General features: G+C 42.1%; 1 protein-coding gene across 1 annotated transcript in view; it reads right to left on the reverse strand.

The window, feature by feature from the left end:
- Positions 1–16186, reverse strand: part of LOC133563739 (protein kinase C-binding protein NELL2-like) — a 129813-nt gene that overhangs the window by 33532 nt on the left and 80095 nt on the right. The window contains exon 4 of the mRNA XM_061918037.1: positions 10324–10497. Coding sequence (XP_061774021.1) covers positions 10324–10497 — 174 coding nt within the window. The remainder of the gene's footprint in view (positions 1–10323; positions 10498–16186) is intronic.

Raw genomic sequence — 16186 nt, forward strand, 5'->3', positions numbered from 1 at the left:
TCCCTGGGGTGACAACGCGCATCCACCATGCGTCGCCAACGCGTCAGTAGATGTTGAAATCCCTAAATTTCTTGCAATTGCACTTGGAGAAACGTTGTTGTTAAACTTTTTGACTATTTGCTCACGCAGTTGTGGACATAGGGGTGTACCTCACCCCATCCTTTCTTGTGAAAGACTGAGAATTTTTTGGGAAGCTGTTTTTATACCCAATCATGGCACCCACCTGTTGGATGAGCATTTCGCAACTTTCTCAGTATTTATTGCCACCTTTCCCAACTTCTTTGTCAAGTGTTGCTGGCATCAAATTCTAAAGTTAATGATTATTTGCACGAAAAAAAAAAAAAAGTTTATGAGTTTGAACATCAAATATGTTGTCTTTGTAGCATATTTAACTGAATATGGGTTGAAAAGGATTTGCAAATCATTGTATTCCGTTTATATTTACATCCAACACAATTTCCCAACTCATATGGAAACAGGGTTTGTACTTGAATTGGTTCAAATATAATGCGAGCTTCAGGACAATTTCAAAATATCACCTCACCCATTTCACAGGAGCTCTTTCTTGGTCTGTAGAAATGTTGTACTCTTCCGTTGGAAAATCAGTGTCCAACTCTTCAGAATGGCAACACTCAAAACCTGAGGTACGCCGTGTTAGGTAACGCTTGGTCATGAAGTGGCAGTGGCAATAAACGCTGACACGGAGGGGCACCGTGACTCACTCCGCACCGATCATACACTTGAAGAAGTAAGTACTTTGTGATCACGACACAAAACTGCCGGCGAAATGTGCAGCGGGCCTTTTTTGTCGCAGAACTTTTTTTTTTTTCACCTGATGTAAAAAGCAAACAAAAGGTTTGCCTTGAGAGAGACTCAGTGGCGATTCCGAAACTGCCTTGCCCTCCCTGACTTCCGCATCTCGCTCAACAACTCCTGGTACCACTAAGTTAAAACACAACACATAGTCACACAATCTGTACCGTATTTTTCGGATTTTAAGTCGCTCCAGGGGTCACCAACCTTTTTGAAACCAAGAGCTACTTCTTGGGTACTGATTAATGCGAAGGGCTACCAGTTTGATACACACTTAAATAAATTGCCAGAAATAGCCAATTTGCTCAATTTACCTTTAACTCTATGTTATTATTAATAATTAATGATATTTATCTTTGTGGAAACACTGATCATCTTAATGATTTCTCACAATAAATATATATTTTTGTTGACATGTTTTAAATAGGTTAAAATCCAATCTGCACTTTGTTAGAATATATAACGAATTGGACGAAGCTATATTTCTAACAAAGACGAATCATCATTTCTTCTAGATTTTCCAGAACAACATTTTTAAAAGAAATTCAAAATACTTTGAAATAAGATTTAAATTTGATTCTACAGATTTTCTAGATTTCCGAGAATAATTTTTTTGAATTTTAATCATAATCAATCAATCAATCAATGTTTACTTATATAGCCCTAAATCACTAGTGTCTCAAAGTGCTGCACAAACCACTACGACATCCTCGGTAGGCCCACATAAGGGCAAGGAAAACCCACACCCAGTGGGACGTCGGTGACAATGATGACTATGAGAACCTTGGAGAGGAGGAAAGCAATGGATGTCGAGCGGGTCTAACATGATACTGTGAAAGTTCAATCCATAATGGATCCAACACAGTCGCGAGAGTCCAGTCTAAAGCGGATCCAACACAGCAGCGAGAGTCCCGTTCACAGCGGAGCCAGCAGGAAACCATCCCAAGCGGAGGCGGATCAGCAGCGCAGAGATGTCCCCAGCCGATACACAGGCAAGCAGTACATGGCCACCGGAACGGACCGGACCCCCTCCACAAGGGAGAGTGGGACATAGGAGAAAAAGAAAAGAAACGGCAGATCAACTGGTCTAAAAAGGGAGTCTATTTAAAGGCTAGAGTATACAGATGAGTTTTAAGGTGAGACTTAAATGCTTCTACTGTGGTGGCATCTCGAACTTTTACCGGGAGGGCATTCCAGAGTACTGGAGCCCGAAATGAAAACGCTCTAAAGCCCGCAGACTTTTTTTGGGGCTTTGGGAATCACTAAGAAGCCGGAGTCCTTTGAACGCAGATTTCTTGCCGGGACATATGGTACAATGCAATCGGCAAGATAGGATGGAGCTAGACCGTGTAGTATTTTATACGTAAGTAGTAAAACCTTAAAGTCACATCTTAAGTGCACAGGAAGCCAGTGCAGGTGAGCCAGTATAGGTATATATGTATGTATATATGTATATAAAGGTATATACAGTAAAGGTATATATGTATGTATATATGTATATAAAGGTATATACAGTACAGGCGTAATGTGATCAAACTTTCTTGTTCTTGTCAAAAGTCTAGCAGCCGCATTTTGTACCAACTGTAATCTTTTAATGCTAGACATGGGGAGACCCGAAAATAATACGTTACAGTAATCGAGACGAGACGTAACAAACGCATGGATAATGATCTCAGCGTCTTTAGTGGACAGAATGGAGCGAATTTTAGCGATGTTACGGAGATGAAAGAAGGCCGTTTTAGTAACGCTTTTAATAATAAGTTTGAAGAAATATTTCACAAATATTCTTTGTTGAAAAAACAGAAGCTAAAATGAAGAATTAAAGTAAAATGTATTTATTATTCTTTACAATTTAAAAAAAAAATACTTGAACATTGATTTAAATTGTCAGGAAAGAAGAGGAAGGAATTTAAAAGTTAAAAAGGTATATGTGTTTAAAAATCCTAAAATCATTTTTAAGGTTGTATTTTTTCTCTAAAATTGTCTTTCTGAAAGTTATAAGAAGCAACGTAAACAAATAAATGAATGTATTTAAACAAGTGAAGACCAAGTTTTTAAAATATTTTCTTGGATTTTCAAATGGTATTTGAGTTTTGTCTCTCTTAGAATTAAAAATGTCGAGCAAAGCGAGACCAGCTTGCTAGTAAATAAATACAATTGAAAAAATAGAGGCAGCTCACTGGTAAGTGCTGCTAGTTGAGCTATTTTTAGAACAGGCCAGCGGGCGACTCATCTGGTCCTTACGGGCTACCTGGTGCCTGCGGGCACCGCGTTGGTGACCCCTGCTCCGGAGTATAAGTCGCACCGGCCGAAAATGCATAATAAAGAAGGAAAAAAACATAAATACGTCGCATTTTTGGGGGAAATTTCTTTGATAAAATCCAACACCAAGAATAGACATTTGAAAGGCAATTTAAAATAAATAAAGAATAGTGAACAACAGGCTGAATAAGTGTACTTTATATGAGGCATAAATAACCAGCTGCTATGTTAACCTAACATATTATGGTAAGAGTCATTCAAATAACTATAACATATAGAACATGCTATACGTTTACCAAACAATCTGTCACTCCTAATCGCTAAATCCGATTAAATCTTCTTCCTCGATGTCGCCTCTAAACAACTCTGCCAACTCCAAGGGTATGCGCCGCTTCCTCTTGTCGTTTGCATATTTCACTACATCCAGCGTGTAATCTGCAGTACATGATTTTTGTTCAGCCCTTCTCCGGTTTCATAAGTTACCGCTAACGATGAAATTGTTTATTCTGTCACCATGGTTACCCCATCTGTTCCACCTGCACTGGCCTTTTGACGCACACCTGTTTATGATTATTGTTTCTGTATTTAAACCTGCCTCCTGCCTTTGTTCGGTCTTGGCTCATACTGTGACATTTAAAGCGCATTGTGATGCGCAAAGATGTCACCCCAAGATGCAGCGGACCAGGACAAGCAGGGTTGCTGGTTTAATGTACAAAAAGGTAAAAGAAACACTGACAAAAGGCAAAGAAACGGCATGCCTACGTACGGGAAGCTAATGCTAATAGTTAGCAAGCATAGAGTTCAATGTCCGAGGAGCTAAGACGCGACTTAGCAGGGTAAATACGAAGCAGAATAACAAATGTGACTGTCGCTTACCGCAAACTATGAGCCAAGACCGAACAAAGGAAGGAGGCAAGTTTAAATACAGAAACAGTAATCATAAACAGGTGTGCGTCAAAAGGCCAGTGCAGGTGGAACAAATGAGGTAACCATGGTGACAGAATAAACCAGGAAGTGCACATACAAACTCCAAAATCCAAACAACAAACGATCCATGTGACAGAAATGATCCATTTTAATAGCTACAGCGGTAGCATATAGCATATAGCATTCCATTACCCACAATGCACTTCTGCCATGACCCTCCCCCGCCAAATTCTTATTGGTTGACGTGTATGTGACGATTGCTGACATTTTCTTCGTCTGTTCCGCGAATGAGATAAATAATAATATTTGAAACTTTACAGTAACGTGTTAATAATTTCAAACATAAGTCGCTCCGGAGTATAAGTTGCACCACAGGCCAAACTATGAAAAAAACTGCGACTTGTAGTCCGAAAAATACGGTATCTTGATTTAGTACACATATCATTTTATTTTATTAATAAATATGCCGAAAGCTAAATGACGTCCCTGTCTCTTGCCATCTTCCTCTTCCCCCGTACCGTAAGAAAATCTTGATTCTAAGTCACATACTCGTGTCATGTGACCATGTCCATCAAGTAATATTTGCACTTCAAATCAATCTGTGGAAATTTCGAGTGGCCCGTCATGTTGTTGCTTTGTCTAGCGAGGCGTACCAGCATGCAGCATATCACATATTATCCCCGCTATGAAGCCACAGGGAATTTTTTTCCCCCGTTGTGTGTAACTTTTAATTTTTTTAAATAAATAAAACAATTTCACAAAAAAATTGTATATTGTATATTCCGGACTATGGGGCGAACTTAAAACTGGACAGTGCACCTTATAACCTGGTGCGCCTAATGTAAGGAATAGATTTGGTTGAGCTTACCCACCTCGAAGCTATTTTATTTGGTACATGGTAGAATCGTTTTCCAAAAAAAAAAGACTTCCGGACGGCTTCGAAGCGATTCTGGACCACCGTCCGCCGCCTCAGGAAGGGGAAGCAGTGCACTATCAACACCGTGTATGGTGCGGATGGTGTTCTGCTGACCTCAACTGCGGATGTTGTGGATAGGTGGAAGGAATACTTCGAAGACCTCCTCAATCCCATCAACTAGTCTTCCTATGAGGAAGCTGTGCCTGGGGAATCTGTGGTGGACTCTCCTATTTCTGGGGCTGAGGTCGCTGAGGTAGTTAAAAATCTCCTCGTCCAACCGGTAGGAGGCCCCGGGGAAGACCCAGAACACGTGGGGAAGACTATTTCTCCCGGCAGGCCTGGGAACGCCTCGGGATCCCCCGGGAAGAGCTAGAGGAAGTGGCTGGGGAAAGGGAAGTCTGGGTTTCCCTGCTTAGGCTGTTGCCCCCGCGACCCAACCTCTAATATAAGCGGAAGAAGATGGATGGATGGATGGACATGGTAGAATGATAAGTGTGACCAGTAGATAACAGTCAAACATAAGAGATGAGTGTAGGCTGCACTATGATGGCAATATGCATCAAGTAAACAGCACCAACATTTTAAATGTTTCAATGAAAATATAGAACATTACACACGGCGCTCAAAAATCTATCAAAATATTTTGATACAACTTTGGTAAGCTATGAAGCATTAAACATACGAGTATTATTATGGTGTGTGTATAAGGTAAGACATATGATCTGGCATTATGTTTCGCAATATTATGCAACTTTCTTTACCTTGTGGTACCTGTTGATCTGTATTTGGGATCTGTAGAAGTCCTGAAAAATTTCTCGTGTCCGCGACGACGCCACAGTCAATAAGTTTCTTCTTTTTCTCTATCTTCTTGTTATGTGACTTTCATCCTCAGTTGTTGCCATTTCTAATATAAAGTAGTGAAAAGTTCCTACTTGCCATGTAAGTGCTAAAACATACCGGTGTAGTGAGATACATTATTCACCCAAGGATCTTTAGTTATTAGATTTCCGGTTGGACGGTTTTTAATGGGACACATTTCCTGTGTTGTTGTTTACGGCTGAAGAGATGCTGCTCCGTAATTGATTGAAGTAAAGTTTGAATGTCATTAAAACAATTAGCTCCATCTTTTCATACTTCTTCCACTCTCGTCCTTGCACGCTACACCGCTACAACACAGATGACAGGGAGAAGACAAAGTCGAAGGTGAGCTACATTAAAAAGGCCGCCCACAAAACAGCGCATCTGGACACGATTCTCGGAAAGCGGCTTGAAGATGATCTATAAAATATCATCAATGCAACATTTTGACCAAAGAACCGCCATTACATGTTGTGTAGACCCCAAGGAAGTGTTTTACATTTAGAAAGAAAATAATAATAATGCGCACTATAATCTGATGTGCCCAATATATGAAAAATTATCAAAAATAGACCATTCATCAGCACTACGCCTTATTTTTATTTTTTTATAAAAACGTTTTTTTTAATTTTTTTTAGCCTTTGTTTAATCATGTAAAATCCCACTGATATCAGAAATCTCTTTTCCATACAATCTGGTGCGCCCTATGGCCTGGAAAATACGGTATTTAAAGAAAAAAAATGTATATAAAAATGTTTCATATAATTGTGTGTAACTTTGACAAACGTAGACCAAAAGCTGGTTGTCACGAGGGTATTAACATACTTTCCAACCCTCCCAATTTTTCCGGGAGTCTCCCGAATTTCAGTGCCCCTCCAGAAAATCTCCCGGGGCAACCATTCTCCCGAATTTGTTGTCTGGGTGGAATTTTTTTCCACCCAGACAACAATATTAAAACCGCGTCGTGATGGCACTGCCTTTAGCGCCCTTTACACCTTGTCGTCGCGTCCGCTTTTTACCATACGAATAGCGTCAGTCTCATGTTGAACCAGTCTCATGTTGTATGCGCCTTCTGCAGACGCACGTAAGTGACTGCAAGACGTACTTGGTCAAGGTCACACTGAGGGTGGCAGTATAAACAAATTTAACACTGTTACAAATATGCGCCACACTGTGAACCCACACCAAACAATAATGAAAAAAACATTTCAGGAGAACATCCACACCGTAACACAACATAAACACAACAGAACAAATACCCAGAACCCCTTGCAGCACTAACTCTTCCAGGGACGCTACAATATACCCCCCCACCCCCAACCTCTTCATGCTCTCTCAGGGAAAGCATGTCCCAAATTCAAAGCTGCTGTTTTGAGCCATGTTAAAAACATAGTAATAATGCACTTTGTGACTTCAATATTAAAAATGGCAGTGCTATGTTGGCATTTTTTTCCATAACTTGAGTTGATTTATTTTGTAAAACATTGTTACATTGTTTAATGCATCCAGCGGGGCATCACGACAAAATTAGGCATAATAATGTGTTAATTCCACGACTGTACTGTATATATCGGTATCAGTTGATATCGGAATCTGTAATCAAGAGTTGGACAATATTGGATATCGGCAAAAAACCCATAATCGGACATCTCTAATCACAACGTGATTTGAGACCTCCAAATATGTGCCACACTGTGAACCCACATCAAACAATAATGACAAACAAATTTCGGGAGAACATCCGCAAAGTAACACAACATAAACACAACAGAAAAAATACCCAGAAACCCTTGCAGCACTAACACTTCCGGGACGCTAAAATAAACCCCACCCGCACCTCAACCCCGCCCCCCAACCTCTTCATGCTCTCTCAGGGAAAGCATGTCCCAAATTCAAAGCTGCTGTTTTGAGCCATGTTAAAAACATAGTAATAATGCACTTTGTGACTTCAATATTAAAAATGGCAGTGCTATGTTGGCATTTTTTTCCATAACTTGAGTTGATTTATTTTGTAAAACCTTGTTACATTGTTTAATGCATCCAGCGGGGCATCACGACAAAATTAGGCATAATAATGTGTTAATTCCACGACTGTACTGTATATATCGGTATCAGTTGATATCGGAATCTGTAATCAAGAGTTGGACAATATTGGATATCGGCAAAAAACCCATAATCGGACATCTCTAATCACAACGTGATTTGAGACCTCCAAATATGTGCCACACTGTGAACCCACATCAAACAATAAACAATAATTACAAACAAATTTCGGGAGAACATCCGCAAAGTAACACAACAAAAAAAATACCCAGAAACCCTTGCAGCACTAAGTCTTCCGGGACGCTAAAATAAACCCCACCCGCACCTCAACCCCGCCCCCCAACCTCTTCATGCTCTCTCAGGGAAAGCATGTCCCAAATTCCAAGCTGCTGTTTTGAGGCATGTTAAAAACATAGGAATAATGCACTTTGTGACTTCAATAAGAAATATGGCAGTGCTATGTTGGCATTTTTTTCCATAACTTGAGTTGATTTATTTTGTAAAACCTTGTTACATTGTTTAATGCATCCAGCGGGGCATCACAACAAAATTAGGCATAAAAACGGAAATGCTGATTATCGGTCCTGCTAGACACCGACCTCTATTTAATAATACAACTTTAACATTTGACAACCAAATAATAAAACAAGGTGACTCGGTAAAAAATCTGGGTATTATCTTCGACCCAACTCTCTCCTTTGAGTCACACATTAAAAGCGTTACTAAAACGGCCTTCTTTCATCTCCGTAATATCGCTAATATTCGCTCCATTTTGTCCACTAAAGACGCCGAGATCATTATCCATGCGTTTGTTACGTCTCGTCTCGATTACTGTAACGTATTATTTTCGGGTCTCCCCATGTCTAGCATTAAAAGATTACAGTTGGTACAAAATGCGGCTGCTAGACTTTTGACAAGAACAAGAAAGTTTGATCACATTACGCCTGTACTGGCTCACCTGCACTGGCTTCCTGTGCACTTAAGATGTGACTTTAAGGTTTTACTACTTACGTATAAAATACTACACGGTCTAGCTCCATCCTATCTTGCCGATTGTATTGTACCATATGTCCCGGCAAGAAATCTGCGTTCAAAAGACTCCGGCTTATTAGTGATTCCTAGAGCCCAAAAAAAGTCTGCGGGCTATAGAGCGTTTTCCGTTCGGGCTCCAGTACTCTGGAATGCCCTCCCGGTAACAGTTCGAGATGCTACCTCAGTAGAAGCATTTAAGTCTCACCTTAAAACTCATCTGTATACTCTAGCCTTTAAATAGATCTCCTTTTTAGACCAGTTTATCTGCCGCTTCTTTTCTTTCTCCTATGTCCCCCCCTCCCTTGTGGAGGGGGTCCGGTCCGATGACCATGGATGAAGTACTGGCTGTCCAGAGTCGAGACCCAGGATGGACCGCTCGTCGGGACCCAGGATGCACCGCTCGCCTGTATCGGTTGAGGACATCTCTACGCTGCTGCTCCGCCTCCGCTTGAGATGGTCTCCTGTGGACGGGACTCTCGCTGCTGTCTTGGATCCGCTTGAACTGAACTCTCGCGGCTGTGTTGGAGCCACTATGGATTGAACTTTCACAGTATCATGTTAGACCCGCTCGACATCCATTGCTTTCGGTCCCCTAGAGGGGGGGGGGGGTTGCCCACATCTGAGGTCCTCTCCAAGGTTTCTCATAGTCAGCATTGTCACTGGCGTCCCACTGGATGTGAATTCTCCCTGCCCACTGGGTGTGAGTTTTCCTTGCCCTTTTGTGGGTTCTTCCGAGGATGTTGTAGTCGTAATGATTTGTGCAGTCCTTTGAGACATTTGTGATTTGGGGCTATATAAATAAACATTGATTGATTGATTGATTGATTGAATTCCACGACTGTACTACATATATCGGTATCGGTTGATTTTGGAATCTGTAATCAAGAGTTGGACAATATCGGAAAAAAAGCCATAATCGGACATTTTTAATCACAACGTGATTTGAGATCTCCAATTATGCGCCACACTGTGAACCCACACCAAACAATAATGACAAACACATTTCAGGACAACCTAAACACAACAGACTCCCTTGCAGCACTAACTCTTCTGTTCTACAATATATCCTGGTGGTGGTATAGCTCGGTTGGCCGTGCCAGCAATTTGAGGGTTGCAGGTTCGATTCCCGCTTCTGCCATCCTAGTCACTGCCGTTGTGTCCTTGGGCAAGACACTTTACCCACCTGCTCCCAGTGCCACCCACACTGGTTTAAATGTAACTTAGATATTGGGTGTCACTATGTAAAGCGCTTTGAGTCATTAGAGAAAAGCGCTATATAAATATAATTCACTTCACTTCACTTCACCCTCCCCGCTACCACCAAACCCCGCCCCCCCCAACGCTGCCCACCTGAACCTGACCCCCCACACCTCAACCCCCAAACCCCCCTTCACCCCCAATCCCCCGAATTCTCAGGTCTCAAGGTTGACAAGTATGGGTTTTGAGCCAATCCGGTTTCCCCTGCAACTCACCTGTTGCAGTCCACGTGCAGGATGACGTGAGAGGCGCTGACGGCGACTGACACTTTGTGCCACTGGTCGTCAGCCAGGCTGTAGGGGAACACCTCAGTATGGGGCTGCTGGCCTTTGGTCCGGTAGTGAAGACGCACCTCGCTACGCTGCCCGCTGCTCTCCAGCTCCAGGTACCTGCAAACATCCAAAAGGGTGCACACGTCTCTTGACTGTCAACCGTTTGCATTGTATTAGTCGAGGGTACTCAAGCATAACGTCGCCGCATAGTTTTTGAAGTGCAGCGTCAGCAAAATAACAGCGAATCGTTAAAGTGAGTGACAGCGATGGAGGCATCTCATCGCCTCCGCCTTGACTCTGCAAAGGTTCAAAGGGATTAACAGACACACATGCCAGTGTGAAAACCAGGTTGATTTATTGGACGGATTTACTCTTCGCACGCTCTTCTTACGGACGCTCCTTGGAATTAGTTTGTGCTTTTGTTGCATGCAAATGTTTCCCGGGAAAGCTAGTCAGCATCGAGGAAGGTCATTACCATCCCGGCAAGCTCTGTCTTCTCAGGACTGACTTTTATGTACAAACTGCTCAATCTGTAGAAGAGGGGGGGGGGGCATTATGCGGGATGGCCGCGTTGTGATCACCCGACTAATGGGGAGCATCGGCCCGCTAACTGCAGTTACGGTCTCATCAGTTTTCCATCCACGATTACGAGCGCCACGTTTGGCTCGCTGATGGACTGTGAATAATACATTAGCATACGGGGTGGGAGGGGGGGTTTGCTCTTTTTGTTCGGGGCGAGAGTGTAAAACATGAAGAAAAAAAGCAAATGAAGATATTAAAACTTCAATCAATATGTGAGACATTGTGCTGATAGGGCTGTAATTATTCTCTACTTTGGGTGAGGACGCTCAATGTGCAGAAGCTATTAGCGCAGGGTTATTGAAATGGTGGAGAGGGGCGGTAAAATAAAAACGATAACGTTATGTGAATGCAGGGGAAAAAGTACAAACTCCGTCTCCATTTGAGTTGGGAAATTGGGTTAGAGGTAAATAAAAACAGAATACAATGATTTGCCAATCCTTTTCAACCCACATTCATTGGAATGCACTACAAAGACAAGATATTTGATGTTCAAACTCATAAACTTTATTTTATTTTCTGCGAATAAAAATTTACTCTGAATTTGATGGCTGCAACACGTGCCAAAGTAGTTGGGAAAGGGCATGTTCACCACTGTGTTACATCACCTTTTCTTTTAACAACACTCAATAAACGTTTGGGAACTGAGGAAACTAATTGTTGAAGTGGAATTCTTTGCCATTCTTGTTTTATGTAGAGCTTCAGTCGTTCAACAGTCCGGGGTCTACGCTGTCGTATTTTACGCTTCATAATGCGCCACACATTTTCGATGGGAGACAGGTCTGGACTGCAGGCGGGCCAGGAAAGTACCCGCACTCTTTTTTTTACGAAGCCATGTGTTGTAACACGTGCTGAATGTGGCTTGGCATTGTCTTGCTGAAATAAGCAGGGGAGTCCATGAAAAAGACAGCGCTTAGATGAGAGCATATGTTGTTCCAAAATCTGTATGTACCTTTCAGCATTAATGGTGCCTTCACAGGAGGGTAAACTACTCATGCCTTGGGCACTAATGAACCCCCATACTATCACAAATACTGGCTTTGAATTTTCCATCGATAACAGTCTGGTTGGTTCGCTTCCCCTTTGGTCCGGATGACATGATGTCGAATATTTCCAAAAACAATTTGAAATGTGGACTCGTCAGACCACAGAACACTTTTCCACTTTGCATCAGTCCATCTTAGATGATTTTGGGCCCAGAGAAGCCGGCGGCGTTTCTGGATGTTGTTGATCAATGGCTTTCGCTTTGCATAGTAGATTTTTAACTTGCACTTACAGATGTAGCGATGAACTGTATTTAGTGACAGTGGTTTTCTGAAGTGTTCCTGAGCCAATGTGGTGATATCCTTTAGAGATTGATGTCGGTTTTTGATACAGTGCCGTCTGAGGGATCGAAGGTCACGGTCATTCAATGTTGGTTTCCGGCCGTGATTTCTCCAGATTCTCTGAACCTTTTGATGATATTATGGACCATAGATATTGAAATCTCTAAATTTATGGCAGTTGCACTTTGAGAAACCTTGTTCTTAAACTGTTTGACTATTTGCTCACGCAGTTGTGGACAAAGGGGTGTACTTCACCCCATCCTTTCTTGTGAAAGACTGAGCATTTTTGGGAAGCTGTTTTTATACCCAATCATGGCACCCACCTGTTCCCAATTAGCCTGCACACCTGAGGGATGTTCCAAATAAGTGTTTGATGAGCATTCCTCAACTTTATCAGTATGTATTGTCAATTTTCCCAACTTCTTTGTCACGTGTTGCAAAAACATAATTTCCCAACTCATATGGAAACAGGGTTTGTACAAACAAAAAGCGCTCACAGCGGAGGCACAACTTGGACAAGGAACAAAAAACAATCCGAAGGAGAGCGTGCCTAACGCACGTGAAAGCAAAGGCAAACAACTTAGGATATGAAAAAACTCGCTATCTTTTGCATGACACATGAAACTAAAAAAACTCACTAGACTGTGGCTTGAATAAACAAAAACCTACTGTGGGACAAGGAACCAGCGTGAAACTATGGAATGGAAACAATCAGTGTCAGTAATGTCGCCAGCCCAACTACCTGGCAACTACAGGCTTAAATAATAATGTTATGATTAACAACAGGTGCGTGAGTCCGTACAAATGAGGCAGGTGAAACTAATGAGTTGTCATAGAAACTGAATGTTAATCAGTTTGAACATCAAATATGTTGTCTTTGTACCAAATTCAACTGAATATGGGTTGAAAATGATTTAAAGATCATTGTATTCCGTTTATATTTACATCTAACACAATTTCCCCAACTCATATGGAAAGGGGGTTTGTATTGCAGTTGACGCATATCACACCAGTTACCGTATTTCTCGGACCATACGGCGCACTTAAAATCCTTCTCTCAAAAATCGACAGTGCACCTATGGTACAGAATAATTGAGGCTGTGCTTATCAACCTCGAAGCTATTCTATGTGTTACAGGTTATAATGATAAGTGTGACCAGTAGATGGCAGTCAGACATAAGAGATACATGTAGGCTGCAAGATAAAGCCAGTGAACAACACCAAAACTTTAAATGTTAATGTGGGGGGGGGTTGGCCAGCGTGCTTGCAGGAGAAAAGATCACCGCCGCTGTCCATGGTGTTGAGGACGCGCACCATCGGGTAGGGGCGGGGCATATGCTGACAGCAAGACACAGCTGGCAGTTGATTAGATTTCACAGGTACGTGGTACGTGTTACGTTTTAATCTAATCACCTGTGGTGTTTAACAGTAGCGGTTGGGAGCCGAGAAAGGGAGAGAGACTTAGAGAGCATGAGAGAAAGGAGGAATGAAAAGTAGTGGGTCATGCAAATGCCCATCCATCCATTTTCAACTGAATATTCCCTTTGGGGTCGCGGGGGGCGCTGGTGCCTATCTCAGCTACAATCGGGCGGAAGGCGGGGTACACCCTGGACAAGTCGCCACCTTAACACAGCGCCAACACAGATAGACAGACAACATTCACACTCACATTCACACACTAGGGCCAATTTAGTGTTGCCAATCAACCTATCCCCAGGTGCATGTCTTTGGAAGTGGGAGGAAGCTGGAGTACCCGGAGGGAACCCACGCATTCACGGGGAGAACATGCAAACTCCACACAGAAAGATCCCGAGCCCGGGATTGAACCCAGGACTATTCAGGACCCTCGTATTGTGAGGCAGACGCACTAACCCCTCTGCCAAAGTGACAATCATTGGTACTTTAACTTTAACTCATGAATATATTTGTGTTTTTCTCATTTAGGATTTCCACTGTTAAACATTGAAATAATCCATCGACTGCTATGGTCATGTTTGTTAAAACTTTACTGTAACAGATTTATGAATGTACAATACGACCCCTCCTCCTATTTTATATATATATATATATATATATATATATATATATATATATATATATATATATATATATATATATATATATATATATATATATATATATATATATATATGTAGGTGTGGGAAAAAATCACAAGACTACTTCATCTCTACAGAACTGTTTCATGAGGGGTTCCCTCAATCATCAGGAGATTTTAATGGAAGCATTCACATACAATGGTTTATATAGAGCACAGAGTGGGTGGGTACTAGCAGGCGTAGGGTGTGGTGATTGGCTCATGTGTTACCTAGGAGGTGTTTCCGTCTATGGCGGCATGTTGAAATGATTTCACTGCGCTTGTTGAGGGATAATAGATCTGGATGATATATAATAAACAGTTTCTCTTTTAAGCATAGGTTGCATCTTTTATTACCACTGTTGTAAGGTGTGCTGGATGCAAAAATTTGCCATGTTATTGAATATTCAACATTATTGTCTTTGAGGTTCCAAATGTGTTTGCTGAGTTCTGTAGAATTCTGCAAAGTCTGGTTTCTAAAGGAGGCGTTGTGATTATTCCATCTTGTTTTGAACGCTCCTTCGGTTAATCCTACGTACGTGTCGGATGTGTTAATGTCCTTGCGTATTACCTTTGCTTGGTAAACGACTGATGTCTGTAAGCACCTTCCGTTGAGAGGGCAATCAGGTTTCTTGCGACAGTTACATTCATTATTGGTTTCAGAGTCGTTTAGTCTGGGGGTAGGCAGTCCTTTTGCAATTGCTTTGTTGTGGTTTGAAATGATTTGTTGCATGTTATTCATACAGCTGTAGCTCAATTTAATGTTGTTCTTGTTGAATATTTTTCTTAGGGTGTTGCCTTTGGGGAAGTGTTTGTCGATCAGAGTGAGGAACTTGCGGCCGATGTTGGTTGAGACGTCTTTGCTGAATGGCGGATTGTACCAGATGATGTTGTTTCGTTTTCTGCTCTTTTTTGGTTGGTTTCCTGGAGTGGGTTCATAGGTGAGGGTGAAGTTGTATCCGCTTTCATCAAGTGCTTTCTGGTACGGGGGGGTTGCTTGGTCGAATTCAGCTTTGCTGGATGACAGCATCGATAGCCTTTTATTAATTCCGGTAGGTATTCTTTTCGTGGTGGTGGGTGGGTGGTTGCTGTCGTGGTGCACGTATTGGAGTGTTGTGTTGGGTTTTGTGAATGGTTGGTAGCTGTTATTTCTCAGGTTGAAAGTGACGTCGAGGAAGTTGACGGTTTGCTTGTTGGCTTCAATCGTGATCCGTAGGCCGTTTTCTTTGAAGATTTGGCATATGCGCTTCTTGGTGATCTCGCTGCTCCTTGGCGAGGCGCGGCACACTGCCAGTCCGTCATCACGGTAAATACCAAGGTTCAGGTTGAGGCTAGCAAGCTGGGAGAGGAGGAAACTCCCAACGATTTCGCACGTTTCTGCTCCGTCAAAACTCCCCATAGTAACGTCAAATGTTGAATTGTTCTTTTTTTGCCATGGTGTACTGTTGTGGATGAGTATGGAGTTCTTTGCGTGGATGATGATGTTTCTTTCGTTGCCTATGATTGAGTCGTAGTCCGAGGCGAAGTTTAGTGCTTGGGTCAGTAGGTATTGCGTCATGGAAGGGTAAAATTCTTCGATGTCGAAGGAGATAAAGTTGTGTTGTTGTTTGTCTTGGATGTTGTTGAACCATTTGATTACTGCTGCTGTATTTCTCCATTGGTTGAGTGGTGTTTTGTCCTTGATTCTGTCCAGGATTATTTTGCTGATTTTTCCTATTTCGGATTTAGTTGGGTTTATTAGTCGGCATGTTGGGTTATTTGCGAAGTTGGGTTTGTCCTCAATGTCCAGTTCGGTTGCGATCCGCTT

The sequence above is a fragment of the Nerophis ophidion genome, linkage group LG12 (assembly GCF_033978795.1).
Source record: "Nerophis ophidion isolate RoL-2023_Sa linkage group LG12, RoL_Noph_v1.0, whole genome shotgun sequence".
Taxonomy (NCBI): Eukaryota; Metazoa; Chordata; class Actinopteri; order Syngnathiformes; family Syngnathidae; genus Nerophis; species Nerophis ophidion.